This window comes from Phoca vitulina, unplaced genomic scaffold, assembly GCF_004348235.1.
Source record: "Phoca vitulina isolate PV1807 unplaced genomic scaffold, GSC_HSeal_1.0 scaffold26, whole genome shotgun sequence".
NCBI classification, from domain to species: Eukaryota; Metazoa; Chordata; class Mammalia; order Carnivora; family Phocidae; genus Phoca; species Phoca vitulina.
Genome location: NW_022589729.1, coordinates 19,204,362 through 19,223,877, shown reverse-complemented (window position 1 = coordinate 19,223,877; position 19,516 = coordinate 19,204,362). Strand labels below are relative to the sequence as shown.

The window sequence follows — 19,516 nt, the reverse complement described above, 5'->3', positions numbered from 1 at the left end:
ATGACCTGAGCCGACGGCAGACGCTTAACGACCGAGCCACCCAGGCGTTCCACTGTCAGATAAATCTTTAAAAAAATAAAAAATAAAAATCATAGCTCTGATTAAGTTACTTACCAGGTCAAAACCCTTCAATGGATCTGCCCTACCTCCCTTAAAAAGCACAAACTTTTCAGCTGGGCATTCAAGAGCCTCCACAGAACAGACAGCATCTCTTGGCCTTCCCTTTATTCACAGTACCCACAACCTGGCCAAGCAGGAACATTCTTTAGGTGTTTTCACACTGATGTCTTAGCTCAAACATTCCTAACACGCACTTCTCCTTATACCTTCATGCTTCAGTCTTTCACTATTTTACTAATCTTAAATGTCCACTCAAAACTCCCAACTCCACAGATTTTTTGTTCCTGGATACCCTTCTTCCCCTGCCTCAAAGACATTCACTCCCTCTTCTAAATGTTCTTAGCGCTTGGTAATGACCCTTAAAGGCCTATGTTCTGCAATATACTATGGCTATTTAGATAATCACCTTAATCTCCTTGCTTTACAAAAAGCTCCTTAAAGGTAAGGACGATTTCTTTAAAATCTTTGTAGCCCTTTTAACATCCAGTAGAACTTCTGAGTTTTGTTTGTGTTTTTTCTTTTTTTAAAGAAACTTAACTTTACAGCAAGTCATTTAGGAAATCTGGAAAACCTCAGACATCCCTAGGCTATCATGCTAAACACCTAATGAAAACCTAGAAGGGCCTAAGTTTTTAAACAACTTGGATAAGGGATAGGGAGGAAATGACTCACAGAGAGGTTGACAAAAAGCAACTGCTTCTGTAGTTCTCAGTGTTTTACACACCGTCCCCGGTAGTTGAGGGGTTAAATAGAAAGTCAAGATAACTGGATTCCAGTGCCAACTATGCCATTTACTCAGTGCCTTCCAGTCACTACCCACTAAGACTTTTTTCATCTGTCCAATGAGGGACTTCAACTAGAAGATCTCCAAGTTCCCCTCCTTAGGCATCCTGTATTTCTACAAAACAGTCTAACTTTTCCAGGCACCCAAACCCCTGACAAGTCTTCCAAGCTTCACCTCAAGCCTCACATCCTCAGATTCCTTCTTCTCCAAAAACTCTGGTCCTGCCTGCTCTGGGCTACTTCAGCACCTTCGATCCTTGTAATCAAACCGAAGTCACAAACTGTGCTTGCCGCTCCACCACTGATATGAAAGTAGCCTCGGGATAGGCAATGCATTCTGCTTAGGCAGAAGCTGGGCTTCCTCCTCCCGTTGCTGTTCCGTAACAGGAGCGCCCAATGATCCACAGCAGAACTATGTCCCTAAGGTTGCAGCCTGAGTCTCTCCCGCCCGGGTTCCCTCCTTTCCAGGACCAAAGGGTTTTCTAAGACGCAACCATAGCCCTCCTCACCCAGCAACTCGAGGTTCATCCCTGAGGACTCCGGCCGCCTGGTCTCAGCTCCAGGAACGACGCCTTTTCCCCCCGCCTGTTTCTGAGACCTGCGTGTAAGTGGGGGGCGCCGCAAATAGCTTAGCGCAAGCTCCGGAGACTTTCTGGTTTAGAAGACCCCGCGGCTTCCGCTTTCTTCCCCCGCCTTCCTTGTTCGTTTCGAATGGGCTGTCCATATAAATGCCTAATCAAAAAAAAAAAAGACCAAACTCCTCGGAATCATTTCAGGACGCTATTGACTAAGGGACAAAAATGTTATCGTCACTTCGTACTTTAAAAAGTGCAAGAATTTGAAGCCGTTTTCTCCCAAATCATCTAAGTGAGCTAGAAATTTCAGGCATATAGCTAGACTACTAGTCCTTGCGGTGTTGTGTGTTCAGGGGCGATGTCCGGGCAGGCTGCTTCCGATGCCGCAGGAAAGGTTCCGGGCAAAGTCCGAGGGATGTAGGAAAGCGGGAAGGGTCCGCCCGCAGTGCTCCGGGGTGGAGCGGAGCTATTAGTCCTCAAGGCGCGTACTCATCAGTATGTAGGCTTCTTACTGTGTATGTTTCAGTCTCGTGAAAATTACTTCATATTTGTAAGGCTATGCCTTTGGTCCCACGGAAATGTACGATAGCATTTGTTAGGCCTCTATCTAAGGGTTTATAGTGTACCCAGCATTGAGCAGGACGCCGAAAACGAACTGGAATGAGAGGTGGGCTGAGGTCCCCGGAGCTCTATCAGACGGGACTGTGATGAGATACACAAAGCAATCAGAGAAGGCCAGTTGGTGGTTGCTAACGAAGAGCAAAAGCTACATAAGCAGGTTTCGACTATGGGTTCAGTGGGCTATCCTAAGAAGGAAAATAATGGCGTAGGCTTTCTGGAAAAGCAGGACTCGAGCTACATGTCCCTGTGTAGATTTAATGTCCGTAATCCCAGCTCCACTCCTTGGTAACCCCGCCCCTTGGGCAATGTTTTATTTTATGTAAAAATGTGGGTGATACTGAGAGGACCCGCAGGATTATTGTGAAGGTTAGATGAGCTAACATATACGAAGCCCTTAGAACAGCAAGCGCCCTGTAAAATGTTAGCTATTATTATTGACAAATCACTTTACCCAGAATTATTTCACTTCCTTGAGGCCCTTAAGGTAGATATCAGCCCCATTTGACCAAATTCAGTAATTGAGGCTCAGAGACAGGAAGCAGTTTGCGTTTGCTCACAAACCCAAAACGTGGCGAAAACGACGTCGCAAAATATTGGACTACCAACAGCCGTAACTAGGAGTACTTCTGCACGCTCTTGTAATCATTCGTTACTATCAGTTCTCTCAAACTCTGCCAGTTGGATAGGGGGAAATGTCTTTGTTACATTTATTTCGTGATGAGCATGAGCAACTTTTCACCTGTGTCAATGTGTATTTTTCTCTTCTGTGAGGTGGCCTGTTCATGAACTTTGCCTGTTTTTCGGATGCAGTATTTGTCTTGTAGGATATTTAAGCGAGGAATAATGTGATCGGATCGATGTTTAAGAAGGAAAACAAGGACAGTGTGAAGTAGGATTGATTCAAGGAGTAGAGAGCAGGTAGGAGATCACTGCAGTAATCCCGTGGAGAGATGAGGAAGACCTGACCCAAAGCCACGACAGAGGGAAAGAGGAAGGCAGTGCTTTCAAGAGAGGGGTAGGGGACAGAACTGATCGAATGGGGAGGATCTTTTGTATATGGAAAGCAAAGAACGTCAGGAGACTGGCTCAACTTCCATGTTTCTAGTTTGATGGGGGACTCCGTTTGACAGGGCAGAGAATGCAGGAAAATGAACAGCTTTGGCAAGGTAGATGGAGAGTCCAGACTGGGACATGTTAGGTTTTTGGGTTTTTTTTTAAAGAGGTATGCTCATTTTTTTTTTTAAGATTTTATTTATTTATTTGAGAGAGAGAGTGTGTGTGCAAGCAGGGGGAGGGGCAGAGGGAGAGGGAGAAGAAGGCTCCCCCCTGAGCAGGGATCACTATGATGCGGGGCTCCATCCCAGGACCCTGAGATCATGACCTGAGCCAAAGGCAGACGCTTAACCAACTGAGCCACCCAGGTGCCCCATGGGACATGTTAGGTTTAAAGAGCCTTTGAGGCATCTCTGTTTTCAAGTGACTATCCTGACTTGGAGTTCAAAGAAGAGATTTAGGCTAAAGATCTACTATACTTCATCAATTCTGATATGGACATGTCCCCACATTTAAAAATCTCTTCTATTCAATTGTATCTCGTAATTATTTAGCAATGGGCTTTTTCTTATTTAGTGTTACATAAGATAACTGTGTGTCCTATAAGTCATGGTATTTTTGATTTGATGAAAAACAGTATAACTAGTGGGCTCTGCTTTACAAGTGTTAGTTGGAGCTTATTAATACTGCCAACTACAAAGGAAGGTACCCTGATTTGTGTGTTGAAGGGGAGAAAGGAAATTTAACATTCTTCCTTCTTGGCCTGAAGCAACTTGTCACTGTCATTCAGACTCTATATGAGAAAAAACTTATTTTTGTTTTTTAAGATTGTATTTATTTGACAGAGAGAGACACAGCGAGAGAGGGAACACAAGCAGGGGGAGTGGGAGAGGGAGAAGCAGGCCTCCCATAGAGCAGGGAGCCCGATGCAGGGCTCGATCCCAGGACCCCAGGATCACAACCTGAGCTGAAGGCAGATGCTTAACAACTGAGCCACCCAGGCACCCGAAAAAACTTATTTCTTGGCTAGGTTGAAATTCCATCTCACTAAAGACTTTTACAGATCTCCCTAAATTAAGCCAACTGATACTTACCTCTCCTCCAGGTAAAAATCAGGAATTCTCTGAGTGGAACACCTCCCAAGTCAGCCAGGATACACTCTGGCAGCTAGTTCAAATCACAGGAAATATGGTAAGGGCCAGGAGATTTTTGTCACATTTCAAGGATTTAACCCAGTGGTTCTCAACCTGAGCTGCACATTGCAATTTCTGGGGCACCTTAGAATAATACAAATGCCTGAGTCCCACACCCAGAGATTCTGCACCTAGAGCATTCCTAGGCACTGATATATTTAAAAGATTCTTAGTGATTCTCATGTTCAGACAAGGTTGAGAACCATTTCCATAATACAAGACTGGGGGTGCCACCCAAATTATTGGCCTAGTCAGGGAATGAAGACTTTCTGAGAAAATGTACTCATGTACTCATGACCACCACCTGTGCTTACTATCAGAGATTACAGACTTCAAAGACCATGGGAGCTAAGAAACAAAGCATGAAAGAGACAGTAACATCAACATAGCTCTCAGTTCTGGCCAGAAGGACTGGAAGGAAAGAAACAGATATATGTATATATGTATCTATGACATTCCCTTGAAGATACTCTCGAACAATGGGGAAAAGGCACACACAGAAGGTTATTCGTTGCAGTATTATTTGTAATTGCAATATTTTGGAAACAATCTAAGTGTTTGTACATTTATGGTACAATACACAATGGCATACTCAGCAGCTGTTAGAAAAAATGAGGAAGAACTCTGTGAATTGATGGAAAGTGGTTGCCAAGACATATTTCTAAGTGAAAAATGCAAAGCACAAATGCCGCCCTAAGAAAGAAGGGTATATAAGAAGATATGCTGCATTTGTCTGTTTGTGCAAAAGAAACACAGTACAGGAAAGATAAACCAGAAACTAAGGAGATTGGTTTCCTGTAGGGGATAGGTGGGAAAAAGATGCAAAGGGGGGTAAATGAGAATGGGGTAGCAGGAGTGAGGAGGTAGTGATACTCAGAGTATATATTTGTGTAGCTCTGACTCTTAGAACAATGGTAGTGTTACCCATACCCCCAAAATAAAGAAATAACTAAAACCAACTGGGACGTGGAGAGAGCCCAAATGGAATAAAAAATACTAAGTGAACCTCCTGTAAGTTAAAAACATAGCTACACTAAAAAGGATGGGAAGAACTAACTGAGCCCTCGGTTGGATACCACAAGCCTAGAGACAAAAAAAAAAGAACTGCAGAAAACACTTGCATTAGCTAAACACTAGTAATTGTTGCACAAAGGGCCATTGAAGAGTGCAAAAATGAGTGGGCAGAAGTTTGAAGAGAAGCAGAATTTGCATAGTCTCAGAATATCTCCTGCAAGGTATCTATTAACTACAAAGGGAAAGATAGTAGTTCTACAGTGCAAAATCTAGCAGAAGCCACCTGATCCCTTGGTCCAGTGATAAAGGTCAACATCACCAGTAACAAGACAAAGAAAATCATGAACCTGATACAATGCACTGAGGACACAATGTTACCCGTAACATTCAGCTTAATCATAAGAAAACGTCAGATAAACCCAAATTGCGGGACATTTGACAAAATAACTGATCGGTACTCTTCAAAAAAGTCAAAGTCATGAAAGACAAAGTCAAAGGAGCTTTTACAGACTGCATGAGACTAAGGAGAAATAACTACATGCCGTGTGGGATCTGGTCAGGAGCCTAGAATAAGAAAAAGTCATGAGCAAAAAAGCTGGTAAAATTCAAGAAAGGTCTTTAGTTAGTAGTATTGTACCAAAGTTAATTTTTTTGGTTCTGACAATTGTACTATAGTTATGTAAGATGTTAACATTAGGGGAAGATGCAGGAGGGATGTATGAAAACTCTCAAGACTATATTTGCAACTTTTCTGTAAGTCTAAAATAATTCAAGGTAAAAAGGTGGGGGGGTTTTTTGGTAAAAAGGTTTTTTTTTTAAAGAAGGACATTAACTCCTTCTTTATCAACTCTTATGAGGATGACTAACCCAAGTCAAATGCACACTTTGTACAACCGTCCAGATCATTGCCTCATAATAGAAAGGAAAAGACAGAAGACTTAAAAATCCAACTTATTCACACTCAAGGCATTCCACATAAAGTTACTGGATCTGAGAAGGAGATAAAGAAGTGGTGGGAGGGGGGAGGTGGAAAACATAACCCTTGTCTAAGTTATGAATTCCAAAAACAAGAATCCCTCATTCCAAGTCTCGACATATGGGGTCTAGAAATTCATTTTGGAGGTTCTTCCTCCAGGTCCAGAGCATGGAGCAGCCTCTTGGCACGAGACCTGTGCAGTCATCCAGGGCCCTACACTTGGAAGGGTCCCACCCTTGGTTTACTGTTCTGCTGTTGCAATCTTGAAATCCTTAATAATCTTTGAACAAGGGAGCCCTGTATTTTCATTTTGCACAGGGCCCCACAAATTAGGTAGCTAGTTCAGTCTGCCTCCACTTGTCAACCATAATTTAGCAGAAAGAGAAGCCTCGTTCACATGGTGCACCCTGTCCCCCCCAGGCCACAGTTGATTGCTCTGGGATAAGCCCCTGACCCAAGATGAACCCAATTAGATTCCTTCCCAAGAATTTGGAATGTGGACTAAGTGGCCCCCATAGTCTGGCACATCTGTTGAAGAGAGCAGATATGAATGAGAGGGCTACCGGCGTCCAACAAATGGAAACCATGGTAGTTGGCTTCAGATTGCACAATAAAGCAGAGGTTCAGAAGCAAATCAAAGATAATACTTTCTGCACCCAATTTGTTCCCAAGAACATACTGCATTAACATCCTCTCATTCTGTTAAATATCCTTGGACCTTTATAAAAGATAACCTTTCTTGCTTGTGCTATTCCAAAACATGTTCTGTCGATTACAAAAGTCCTAACGCATTCCAATCCCCAGCAAGGCAGAATGCTCAAACCCCATTTCTGTTGGAAGGGAATAGGGAAGGGAGTATCATTTCAAACTGAAAAGATTTACAAAACCATTTCTAAAACCAAAACAACCATTCAAAGTTGCTTTAAATAAAGAAAACCCACAGTTGCTCCTTGTCAAAAACAAAGGAAAACATTGCATAAAGGAAAAAGCAACAAAAAAATATTATATAAAGACAACACATTGGTTTCTTCTCAATTCTCTGAGTCTCCAATCCAATGTAGTCATTTCAGTCGTCTTTACTGGACTGGATGCTAATACACTTGATGAAGTTCAAATTCAAGCCCTTTAAAAAAAAAATTAGATAAAACACCTGATGAGGTTTTCAGTGTAGTTTTTTCCCCCCATTTACCTATTTTTCCTTCTATACCCCCTATTTTTACCTTTTTTCTTTTTTTAAAAGATTTTATTTATTTATTTATTTTAGAGACAGAGCATGAGTGGGGGAGGGGGGCAGAGAGAGAGAGGGAGAATCCTAAGTAGACTCCCCACTGAGTCTGAAGCCCCAACACAGGGCTTGATACGGGGCTTGATCTCACAACCCTGAGAGATCTTGATCTGAGCCAAAATCAAGAGTCAAACGCTTAACCAGCTGAGCCACCCGGGCACCCCTTACCTTTTTTCTTTTTTAAAGAAAACTTACATAACTTGTTATACAAGTCAGACTTCAAGCTATGGGCACTTCAAGGAAAGAGAACTGTTCTGTTTGGCAATAAATCTGTATAGAGGGAAGGAAGAAGAGTTTATTCTCCAGTGTCTCCCAACCTCAGTGATCTATAAACAGAATCTGAGGTCTACCTCATCCCAGGCCAGAATCCAAATACTGAAGAGTGTTCATCTGCTATGGGGTGTGGAAACTTCTGATGTAGTGCTCCCAGAAATTGGGAGGTTCTCTTGTAGAGGCTTATTCATCCAGAGAACCTCAAACGGGTTCACGTCCAGAATATATAAAGAAATACGGGGGCACCTGGGTGGCTCAGTCATTTAAGCATTCGACTCTTGGTTTTGGCTCAGGTCATGATCTCAGGGTCTTGAGATTGGTCTATATAGTTTTCTTAGGATCTTTATCAGGTTTTGCTATTGATATCACATTAGCATCATAAAATGAGTTGAAAAGTTAGTAATTCTTTTTTTTGTTCCTACTTTAGTTTTTTTAAGTAAAAAATGAATGTCTTTATTTTTTTAATACACTTTATTTTTTAGAGCAGTTTTAGGTTGACGGCAGTATTGAGCAGAAGGTACAGAGATTTCCCATGCACCACCTGCCCCCACACATGCATAAACCTCCCATTATCAACATCTCCCACCAGAGTGGTACTCTTGTTACCTTTGATGAACATACAACAAATGACACATCATTATCACCCAAAGTCCTTAGTTTACATTAGGGTTCACTCTTGCTATTGTATATTTTATGGGTTTTGACAAATATATGACATATATCCACCATTATAGTGTCATACAGTGTAATTTTACTGCCCTAAAAATCCTTCTGGGCTCTGCCAACTTATCCTGCCCTACCCGCAACTGCTGGCCTCCAGTGATCCTTACATGATCTCCATAGGTTTTTTTGCCTTTTCGAGACCATCGTATAGTTGGACTCATACAATATGTAGCCTCTTCAGATTGACTTCTTTTACTTAGCGATATGCATTTTGTTAATAATTCTTTTAAGATTTTATTTATTTATTTGACAGAGAGAGAGGTAGCAAGAGCAGGAACACAAACAGGGGGAGTGGGAGAGGGAGACGCAGGCTTCCCGCAGAGCAGGGAGCCCGATGCGGGGCTCGATCCCAGGACCCTGGGATCATGACCTGAGCCGAAGGCAGACGCTTAATGACTGAGCCACCCAGGCGCCCCAGCGATGTGCATTTAAGTTTCCTCGATGTCTTTCCGTGGCTTGACAGCTTATTTCTTTTTAGCATCAAATAATATTCCATTGTCTGGATGTACCAGACAATGTTTATTTATCCATTCATCTACTGAAGGATATCTTGGTTGCTTCTAAGTTTGTCAATTAGGAATAAAGCTGCCAAAAACATCCATGTGCAGGTTTTTGTGTGGACACACTTTTCACTTCCTTTAGATAAATACCAAGAAGTATGATCACTTGTTTGTGTGGTAAGAATATGTTTAGTTTTCTAAGAAACCATCAAACTCTCTTCCAACGTGACTGTACCAGTTTGCATTCCCAGCTACAATGAAAAGTTCCTGTTGCTACATCCTCATCAACATAAGGTGTTGTCAGTTTTCTGGATTTTGGCCATTCCAATAGGTGTATAGAGGTATCTCTTGTTTTAATTTGCATTTTGCTGGTGACATATGATGTGGGGCATATTTTCATATGCTTATCTGCCATCTTTGTATCTTCTTTGGTGAGGTGTCTGTTTAGATCTTCTGCCCATTTTTTAATCAGGTCATTTTCTATTTCTTGAGTGTTAGGAGTTCTTTGTATATTTTGGATAACTGTCCTTTACCAGATATGTCTTTTGCAAACATTTCCTCCCAGTCTGTGACTTGTGTTTTCATTCTTTTAACAGTGTCTTTCACAGAACAGACCATTCTAATTTTGATGAAGTCCAGTTTATCAATTCTTTCTTTCATAGATCCTGCCTAGAGTTGTATCTAAAAGTTATTACTCTGTGCAAGGTCATCTGCATTTTTCCTATTTTAACTTCTAAAAACTTTGTAGTTTTGCATTTTATATTTAGTTTCTTTCTTTATTAATTAGAGAGAGTGGGGGAAGGGGCAGGGAGAGGGACAAGCAGACTCTGTCCTGAGCGCGGAGCCCAACGTGGGGCTGGATCCTACAACCCTGAGATCATGACCTGAGCCCAAATCAGGAGTCAGCTGCTTAACTGACTGAGCCACCCAGGCACCCCACATTTAGTTTTGTGATCCATTTTAGGTTAACTTTTGTGAAAGGTGTAAGTTCTGTGTCTAGATTCATTTTCACTTAAGTAAGTTCTATGCCCAACGTGGGGCTTGAACTCAAAACCCCAAGGTCAGGAGTTGCATGCTCTACTGACTGAGCCAGCCAGGTGCCCCTAGATTCAGGTTTTTTTTACAGGTGGATGTCCAGTTACTGCAGTACCATTTGTTGAAAAGAAAATCTTCCTCCACTGTACTAACTTTGCTCCTTTGTCAAAGATCAGTGGACTGTATTTAGGTGGGTCTATTTATTCTTTCACCAACACCACACTGTCTTAATTAGTGTAGCTTTATAGTAAGTCACATAATGTCAATCCTCTGACTTTGTTCTTTTCCTTCAACATTGTGTTGGCTATTCTGGGTCTTTTGCCTCTCCATATATTAACATTAGAGTCAATTTCTTGCTACCCACAAAATAACTTACTGGGATTTTGATTGGGATTGCATTGAAACTATAAAGCAAGTTGGGAAGAACTGATCATGACAATAATGAGTCTTATCCATCAGTATGGAATATCTCTCCATTTATTTAGTTCTCCTTTGATTTCTTTCATCAGAGTTTTGTAGTGTTCCTCACATAGATCTTAGACATTTCTGTTAGATTTATACCAAAGTATTTCATTTTGGGGGTGCTAATGTAAATTGTATTGTGTTTTTTTAATTTCAAATTCTACTTATTTCTTGCTAATAGATAGGAAGGCAATTGACTTTTGATATTCACCTTGTTTCCTGCAACCTTGCTATAATCACTCACTAGTTCCAGGAAGCTTTTGGCAATTCTTTCAGATTCTATACATAGACAATCAGGTCATCTGCAAACAAAGACAGCTTTATTTCTTCCTTCCCAGTGAGTATGCTTTTTATTTCCTATTCTTCCCTTACTGCATTAGTTGGGACTTCCAGTACAATGTTGAAAGGAGTGGTGATAGAGGACATCCTTGCCTTGTTCCTGATCTTAATAGAAAAGCTTCTAGTTTCTCATTATTAAGAATGATATTAGGAGCACCTGGGTGGCTTAGTTGGTTGAGCTTCTGCTTTTGGCTGAGGTCATGATCCCAGGGTCCTGGAAGGGAACTGCGAACTGCATTCGGCTCCCTGCTCAGTGGGGAGCCTGCTTCTCCCTCTGCCTCTGCCCCTTCTCTCTTCTTAGTTAGCTTAGCTGAAGGCTTATCAACTTTAGTGATATTTTCAAAGAACCAGTTTTTGGTTTTGTTGATCTCCTGTTTTCAATGTGAGTGACTTATGATGCAATATGAATTTTTATTATTTCTTTTCTTCTGCTTACTTTGGATTTGATCTTGTGGAGTTTTTCTTAGAAAATATATTATAAATCCTAAGGAGTGGTTGTGGAAGCAGCTGAAACATCAGCAGTGTTCCTGTTCTCAGGCTGTTGAACGCAATGGCCCCGTAGGAGCAGAATCCCATGATCCCAGGGGCAGGGCATAAGTTAGGAGCTATGAAAGAATGTAACCCTCAGTCTCCCCTTTCTGCACCTGGTGATTGCCAGCCCAAACATCCCACTCCTCCCTTATCCCATGAATGATTCCCTGCATGCCTACGCATAGGGGAAAATGCAAGCCTGCTTCATTTGCCATCCCTTTGTACTCCTTTCCCACGCTTGGAGGCATCTGTCCTTGCTTTTCTGATAAAAAATAAAACAAAAGCTATGTGTGGGGTTCAGCTGCTGCAACTCTCCCTTGCAGAGGCCGCCCTGCAGAGCCGTTCGGACTGGTGTCAGAACTTTACTTCAGTGCGCGGTGACAGATCTGCTCTTCTTTTTCTAGTTTTTCTTAAGGTGGAAGCTTAGATGATTGGTTTTAGAGCTTTTTTCTTTTTTAATATATGCATTCAGGGGCATTTGGGAAGCATCTGACTCTTGACTTTGTCTCAGATCATGATCTCAGGGTCATGGGATCAAGCCCCACATCGGGCTCCTCACTGGGCTTGGAGCCTGCTTAAGATTCTGTCTCTCCCTTCCTCCCTTCTTCCCTTCTTCCCTCTCTCCCTCTCTCTCTCAATAAATAAATAAAATAATATATGCATTCAGTGCTATGAATTTCCCTCTAAGTACTGGTATATTAGTCAGGGTTCTCCAGAGAAATGGAATATGTGTGTGTGTGTGTGTGTGTGTGTGTATGGAATATATATGAGAGATTTATTCTAGGAATTGGCTCATGTGATTATGAAGGCTAAGAAGTCCCATATGATGCCTTCTGCAAGCTGGAGAACCAGGAAAACTGGTGGTGTAATTCAGTCTGGGTCCAAAGGCCTGAGAACCAGGTGGGACTGATAGTGTAAGTCCTGGTCCAAAGCTAAAGGCCTGAGAACCAGGAGTTCCAATCCAAGGGCAGGAGAAACGGATGTCCCAGCCCAAACAGAGAAAGTAAATTTATCCTTCCTCTGCCCTCAGTGGATTAGATGATACTCACCCATACTGGGGAGGGTTGTTCACTTTACTCAGTTCACCAATTCAAATGCTAATTTATTCCAGAAACACCAGCCTCAAGAGCTCAATGGTGGGGTGCCTGGGTGGCTCAGTTGGCTAAATGGTTAAACGGGTAAATGTCTGCCTTCAGCTCAGGTCATGATCCCAGGGTCCTGGGATTGAGCCCCGCGTCGGGCTCCCTGCTCAGCGGGGAGCCTGCTTCTCCCTCTGCCTGCCACTCCCCTTGCTTGTGCTCTCTTTCTCTGTCAAATAAATAAATAAAATCTTTAAATCTTCTACCTCCTTGGGCCAGGCCTTACCTTCTAAAATTTAATCTCTTACCTCCCCCAGCTCAACAGACCCACCAAAGACAAATGGAAACCTTCTCAAGCTGCCCAGAGCCCTCATTCTCTGCTCTGCCAGACCCTTCTTTTCCTGCTGTCGTGGCTCTTCTGGATCCAGCCTGTAGTGTTGTCCAGCCAAAGGTCCTCCTCCTCGGGTCAGGGGATGGAGAAGTTACCTGTCAAACAAACCCCAGCCCAGCTGGTGACCCCCACACCTCAACTCCACAACTTGTGAGCACCTGGCAGCATCCTCGGGCTGCCTCTCTGCTCACCTGCCCTGGCCTTCATCCCTCACCTCAGTTTCTGGTTCAGCAGCTCTTCTTCCAAAGCTCTTCTTGTATCTCAGGCCACAAACTCCTCCTTCGTGCCTGAAATTGTATGGGGATTCCGTACCTGAGACTGCCAGACCCCACGGCTGGAAGGGAAGTAAAGAAACCCGTCGGCCAGCCTGCTCTTCAACTCAGAGGGCCAGTGGGAGCCATAATTACGAAAGGAGAACCGGCCTGGGGATCAGGAGACATGGGTGTTAGTGTTGTCCTACCCGCCAACTAGCTGTGCGACATCCTTACTTCTCTGCATCTCCATGTTCTTTGCTGTCACAGAGGAGCTTAGATGGGATGCTTTATTTTTTTTTTTAAAGATTTATTTATTCATTGGAAAGAGAGAGAGAGAGAGGGTGTGAGCGAGCAGAGGGCGGGGCAGAGGGAGAGAATCTTTCAAGCAGACTCCATGCTGAGCAGAGCCTGATGCGGGCTCAGTCCCACAGTCCACGAGATCATGACCTGAGCCGAAACCAAGAGTTGGATGCTTAACCGACTGAGCCACCCAGACACCCCTAAATGGGATGCTTTAAGTGGTCTTCCCAACTCCACTTCTGTCTCTGAAAGCCTCCTGATCTGCTGCCCAGGGCTCACGTGTCTCAGGAGAGAAAAAGGTAACAGCAGGGATATTTATCGCAGCTTCTCATTCTATTTACTAGGTCTTCCCGAGGCCACATGATGAAGTATGCCCCAAGTTGGTGAGGGCGCTAGAAGCTGGAGGGGGAGAAAGTGCAAGTCTGGGGGACCAAAGAATGCAGGCTCTAAGATCTGCCTCTGGTTCCAGCCCTGGGGCCAGAGACATGGGCTGTGCCCTCTCTTGGGTAAAACAAGCCGAGACCTTGGATTTCCTCCCTGCAGCCTCGAGGTGGGACAGGTGGGAAGTGTTGTCTGCGGCCTGCAGCTCTCCACAGGCCGGCGGAGGCCTGCTTGGCCACTTCCTACGCTTCAGACGCCCCTGGGCTCCCTCATGCTTCCTTCACTCCTCTCACTGCTGATCCAAGGAGGCCCGAGGGCTCCCCGCTACTTCTTGCGCACGGGTCTCTGCCTCGGAGTCTGTGGCTCAGGACCCCGAGCTCTGGGAACGTGACACGTGGCCTGCAGGGTCCTTCGCCCTCGGGCCCCTGCCACTCTTTCCGGTCTTCTTTCTCTCCAGGGCCGCCTTGCCCGCTACCCCTCGGCCTCACCAAACTCTCAGCTCCCCAGACACCAAGTGCCCTCTTGAGCTCTGTGTGACTCCGTGCACGATGTTTCCACATAATTTGTTCAACACGCATTCATCATGCTACGGTGTCAACCACAGCAAAGAGAGGGCGCACTCGAAACGGGGAACTGAGGAAAGGTGAGGCAAGGGCCGTCGAAAGGACGGAGGCAGGGCGATGGGCGGCCGGCAAAGCAGCCAAGACTCCTAGCCGTGGAAGCCGGGAGAGCGATGGGTAAAGGGAGGAGCGGCGCGTGGAGGGTGCGGGGCGCGGGCTCCGGGCGCGGGGCCAGCTCAGTCACCGGAGCGCGCCGCACCTGATCACCGGGTCTGAGTGCGAGCCCCATGCTGCGGGGAGAGATTCCTTAAAAAAAAGAAAAAAAGAAAATCTTAAAAAAAAAAAGAGCTGTAGTTCAGACAGGAGCGCCATCAGACAGGAGCGCCATCAGACAGGAGCTCTGGCCTTCAGGGGGAAGGCAGCCGTTGCTGAAGGTGAGCTAGGGTGAAAAATTCTGCAGCCTTCCTCCCGCCACCCTCCAAACTCCCACGAGAGCAACGGAAGCCCACTGGAAGCGCAGAGCAAAAGATCAGGTGCACAGAGGCCCGGGAGCTGAGCGGAGAGGGGAAACAGTGGGTGTGGAGGGGCAGAGAGAGCACTCAGCGCGGGCCCTGCTGTGTGCGGGACAGGCGGCAAAACAGAAGAGCATTTGCCGTCCTGCCGTTCCCAGTCTCAAAGAGGACACTGGACTCGCATCAATAAATCATAAAAAAGTAATGAATATACCCAGTACTTTCAGGAACACATAAAACACTTACAAAAATTTACCACGAGCTAGCCCGCAGAGCAAGTTCCAACAAATTTCTAAAAACTGGCATCATACAGACCGTTCTCTGCCCACAATGTCGTTGTTATAAGTCATTAACAAAAACACAAAGAAATTCTTCCTCACACTTGGAAATTTAAAAACATACCCACGTAAAACTCAGAGCAGAGAAGAAATAGTAACAGCAAACAGAAAACCCTGAAACTGAATCATAACAAACATGTTTTCATAGTAAAACGTAGGGGTTGCAGCAACAGTTATAATTCAAGGGAAATTGGAAACATCAGCATTTGTGTGAGGAAGGAAGAAAATTGAAAATTCATGAGCTAAATATCCAACTTAAGAAGATGGGGCAGGGGCCCTGGGTAGCTCGGTTGAGCGTCTGCCTTCAGCTCAGGTCATGATCCCAGGGTCCTGGGATCGAGTCCCTCTTCCTCATAGGGCTCCCCACTCAGTGGGGAGTCTGCTTCTCCCTCTCCCTCTGCCCCTCCCTCCACTCGTGATTTCCCTCTTTCTCAAATAAATAAATAAAAATAAAAACTTTAAAAAAGATGGGGGAAAACAGTGGACTATGGAACTCACCCTTAAAGGGAGAACCAAGACGATAAATAAGACAGAAGGAATTAGTGGGCTAGGAAACAGAGGTGCAGTTAGAGAAACAAGCAAACCAAAAGTGGGTTCTCTGAGAAAGGGGCCACGTCACAGTACATTCACACATTAGAATGACCTCTCATGGTGAGAACAAACTGCAGTGACAGCCAATTAGCTTGGATAAAAGTCAGACATAATGATTGAAGAGAAAAAAGTTATAGAAGATGAAATACAAGTAACACCATTTTTTAAAAAGATTTTATTTGAGAGAGAGCATGAGCGGAGGCGGGGGGCAGAGGGAGAGGGAGAAGCAGGCTCCGCACTGAGCAAGGAGCCCGATGCAGGATCGATCCCACCATGACCTGAGCCGAAGGCAGACGCTTAACCGACTGAGCCACCCAGGTGCCCCGGTAACACCATTTTTAAAGCTCAAGAACATGCAAACCAAAATTATATATTGTTTAAAATGCATGTATATTTGGAAAAGCTTTTTGTTTTTGTTTTTTTTTTTTTTTAAAGATTTTATTTATTCATTTGAGACAGAGAGAATGAGAGAGAGAGAGCACATGAGAGGGGGGAGTGTCAGAGGGAGAAGCAGGCTCCCCGCCGAGCAGGGAGCCCGATGCGGGACTCGATCCAGGGACTCCAGGATCATGACCTGAGCCGAAGGCAGTCGCTTAACCAACTGAGCCACCCAGGCACCCAAGCTTTTTGTTTTTTGAGCAAGAGAATGACAAGCACAACGGTAACCATGGAGCAGGAGAGAGACACAGGGCTGGCGTCTGGAAGAGCACACAGGGGCTTCAACACTGTGGTAAGTTCACATGGTTTTAAAATTATCATGGTCCATAGTTTGCAAGGATGTTATGTATATATTTTTAGCAGGTATCAAATAGAAAGTAATAGTTTTTAAAAATTGTAAGCAAATCCTGCTAAGAGGTCTCCGACTAAGCATTGTTTCTGCACATTCCCAGCTTGGATCTCAGAGCCTGAGGCTTCACATTGAGCCTGGCGTTGGCCCATCCTTCTACCTTTTCAACTCCTGGATTCTACATATAGAAAGGCTGTCATTTAGCATATTCTTAGATGCTTGAGCATCTTTAGGATTGATCTCCTTGGGACGCCCTGCTGAGACAACAAGGAAGGGAGAAGAAAGGAAAGAGAAGCCAAGGGGTCTTCTCTTTAATGTCCTTCCCAGAGCCCCAGCCATGACCCCTCCATGCTTGGGCTCCAATCTGTACATCTACTTTCACCGCCTTGCCTCCCAGTAGTGCCAGAAGGGAGGGGGTGGATGCTGAGCAGCTCAAGAGGTGAACTATAGTGGACATACGTCATCTGAGCCTGCCCTGAACATAGGTCCCTTTTCTAATGGTTCTTTGATTTCCTTTCAGGAATTACATCTCCTCCACTGAATGCGGTTTTGACGGGCAGACAGGTCTAGATGCCTGCCTCCCGCCATGGAATCTGGAGGGGGCAGAGCCTTCCAGCTGCGAGCCAATACAGCTACGAGATGGGCCTGGGACCTGTGCTGGGCCAAGTGAGAAAATTCTCCCTGACTGTCGCCTCATGAGGGAGTGAAGGGGACTCTTCACAGCCACAGTGAAGCCCTTGGCAGCTGCCTGCAGATCTACCAAGGTTCCTACCCACTGGTCTGTGGGCCTGTAATATCTTTCCAATACCTATTTCCTTTCTCTTGAATTAGCCATTCCACTTATTTTCTTAAATTGCAAGAAAAATAGATGTTCACAGCAGATGAACAAAAGAATAACAGAAATGCAATACATTGAAGTTGGAGTTCTCTCCCCAGGAAAACCACTGTTATTCGTTTGTTATGTATCCTTACAAACCTTTTTCTAGCCATATACAGAGAGAGAGACTAGATCTCTAGAGAATTTGGGGTTATGGGAGATGGGAGGGATTATTACCCCAAAAAGGGATCATATGAAATATATTCTTATTTATTCTTTCCCTCAGTGACCTAGTATAAACATTGTCAGTACATAGCGATCTGTGTCATTCCTTTTAATGGCTGCATAGTATTCCATTGGGTGAGCACAATTTAATCCTTATCTGTTGCCAGACATGAACATTGCCTCCAACTTTCTAGTATTACAAATAATGATGCAGTAAATATCCTTATACTTACATAATTTTGTATAACTGTGAAAATACCTCTGTAGGTAAGGACTGCATAGAAATCATTTCAGGAGCAAAGGATATACGCATTTAAAATTTTCATAAAAGACACTGCTAAATTGTCCTTCTGCAGTTACACCCACTTCCCAACAACGTAGGGAAGTACTCATTCCCTGCTCACCCCCCAGTTATAAATAGTTTAATATATTTTAGTAATTCGATAGATGGAAATCTGTTTCTCATATGCATTTCCCTATTGATAAGGATGCACATCTTTTTCAAAAATGTATTAGCCAATTTGCTTGTAGATTTTTTTCTTATTGCTTGATTTCTTCATGTATTAGAAATGTGAACATTTGGGGCGCCTGGGTGGCTCAGTCATTAAGCGTCTGCCTTCGGCTCAGGTCATGAACCCAGGGTCCTGGGATCGAGCCCTGCATTGGCCTCCCTGCTTGGCGGGGAGTCTGCTTCTCCCTCTCCCACGCCCCCTGCTTGTGTTCCTGCTCTCGCTGTGTCTCTCTCTGTCAAATAAATAAAATCTTTTTTAAAAAAAGTGAACATTTTATCAGTTATATATTGCAATTATTCTCTCCAAATTAGTGATTTGTCTTAAATCTTGGTTTTGGTGTCTTTGGCTGCATATACATTCTTTATAATTTTTAAGATTTATTTATTTTAGAGAGAGAGGGGGGAAGCAGGGGGGAGGGGCAGAGGCAGAGGAAGAGAAAGTCTTAAGCAAACTCCTCGTTGAGTGCAGAGCCCAAAACGGGGCTCAATCTCACAACCCTGAGATCATGACCCGAGCTGAAACCAAGTCGGACACTCAACTGACTGCGCCACCTAGGCACCCCTACATTCTTTGTAATTTCTATAATTTTTTTCTTTATGGCTTTTGGGTTCCTGACCACACTCAAGAAAGTTCTCCCTGTCCCCAAACTATCCATCAACATACTGACACGCATTTTCCCCCAGAGGCGGCATGTTGTAATGGTTAGTTGTAGAAGTGGAAATTCTGGAGCTAGCTGCACTTCTTAGGTTCAAATCCTAGCTCTGGCAAATCTCTCTGTGCCTTCATTTTCTCATCGGTAACATGGGGTTGTGGTGGTGGGGATTAATGAGTTAATATATGGAAAGCATTTAGAATAGCGCCTAGCAGATAGAAAAACTCCTTCCTTTATAGTTGTTTTTTTTTTTTTTTTACATTTAGATCTTCACCTTTTCTGTTGCATGATCTTTTCCTCAGATGGAGAGCCAGTTTTATAAAATAGTCTGTTTTCCCACTGACTTGAAATGCTACCGTTAGAATAGACTGAGGAGCAGGTCATCCCGAGGAGGGCCCTACAAGGCTTGACCAGCGCGCAGCCCCCCATGATAACCGCACTTGAAAGGAGGCTAGTCAGTGAGTACTTGGGGGCCTCCGTGGGATCCTGCTAAAGGCAGACGTTTTGAAGCTGAATTAATAATGTTCAGACACTCGGTGGCCTCTCCCCTCTGAGCCCCACCCAGACACAGGACCGGGAAGGTCACCCCGGTTACCCTGCGCGGTTGCCTGCTGAGGGAGGTGTTCTTGGGAAA

At 44.3% G+C, this 19,516-nt stretch overlaps 1 protein-coding gene across 3 annotated transcripts in view; it reads right to left on the bottom strand.

Moving 5' to 3' along the window:
- Window positions 1-1,558, bottom strand: part of RBBP5 (RB binding protein 5, histone lysine methyltransferase complex subunit) — a 37,669-nt gene extending 36,111 nt beyond the window's left edge. For all 3 annotated transcript variants that reach the window (XM_032422231.1, XM_032422232.1, XM_032422233.1), the window contains exon 1: window positions 1,413-1,558. In XM_032422231.1, the coding sequence (XP_032278122.1) occupies window positions 1,413-1,431 (19 nt within the window). In that variant the 5' untranslated portion in view covers window positions 1,432-1,558. The remainder of the gene's footprint in view (window positions 1-1,412) is intronic.
- Window positions 1,559-19,516: the final 17,958 nt, after the last annotated feature.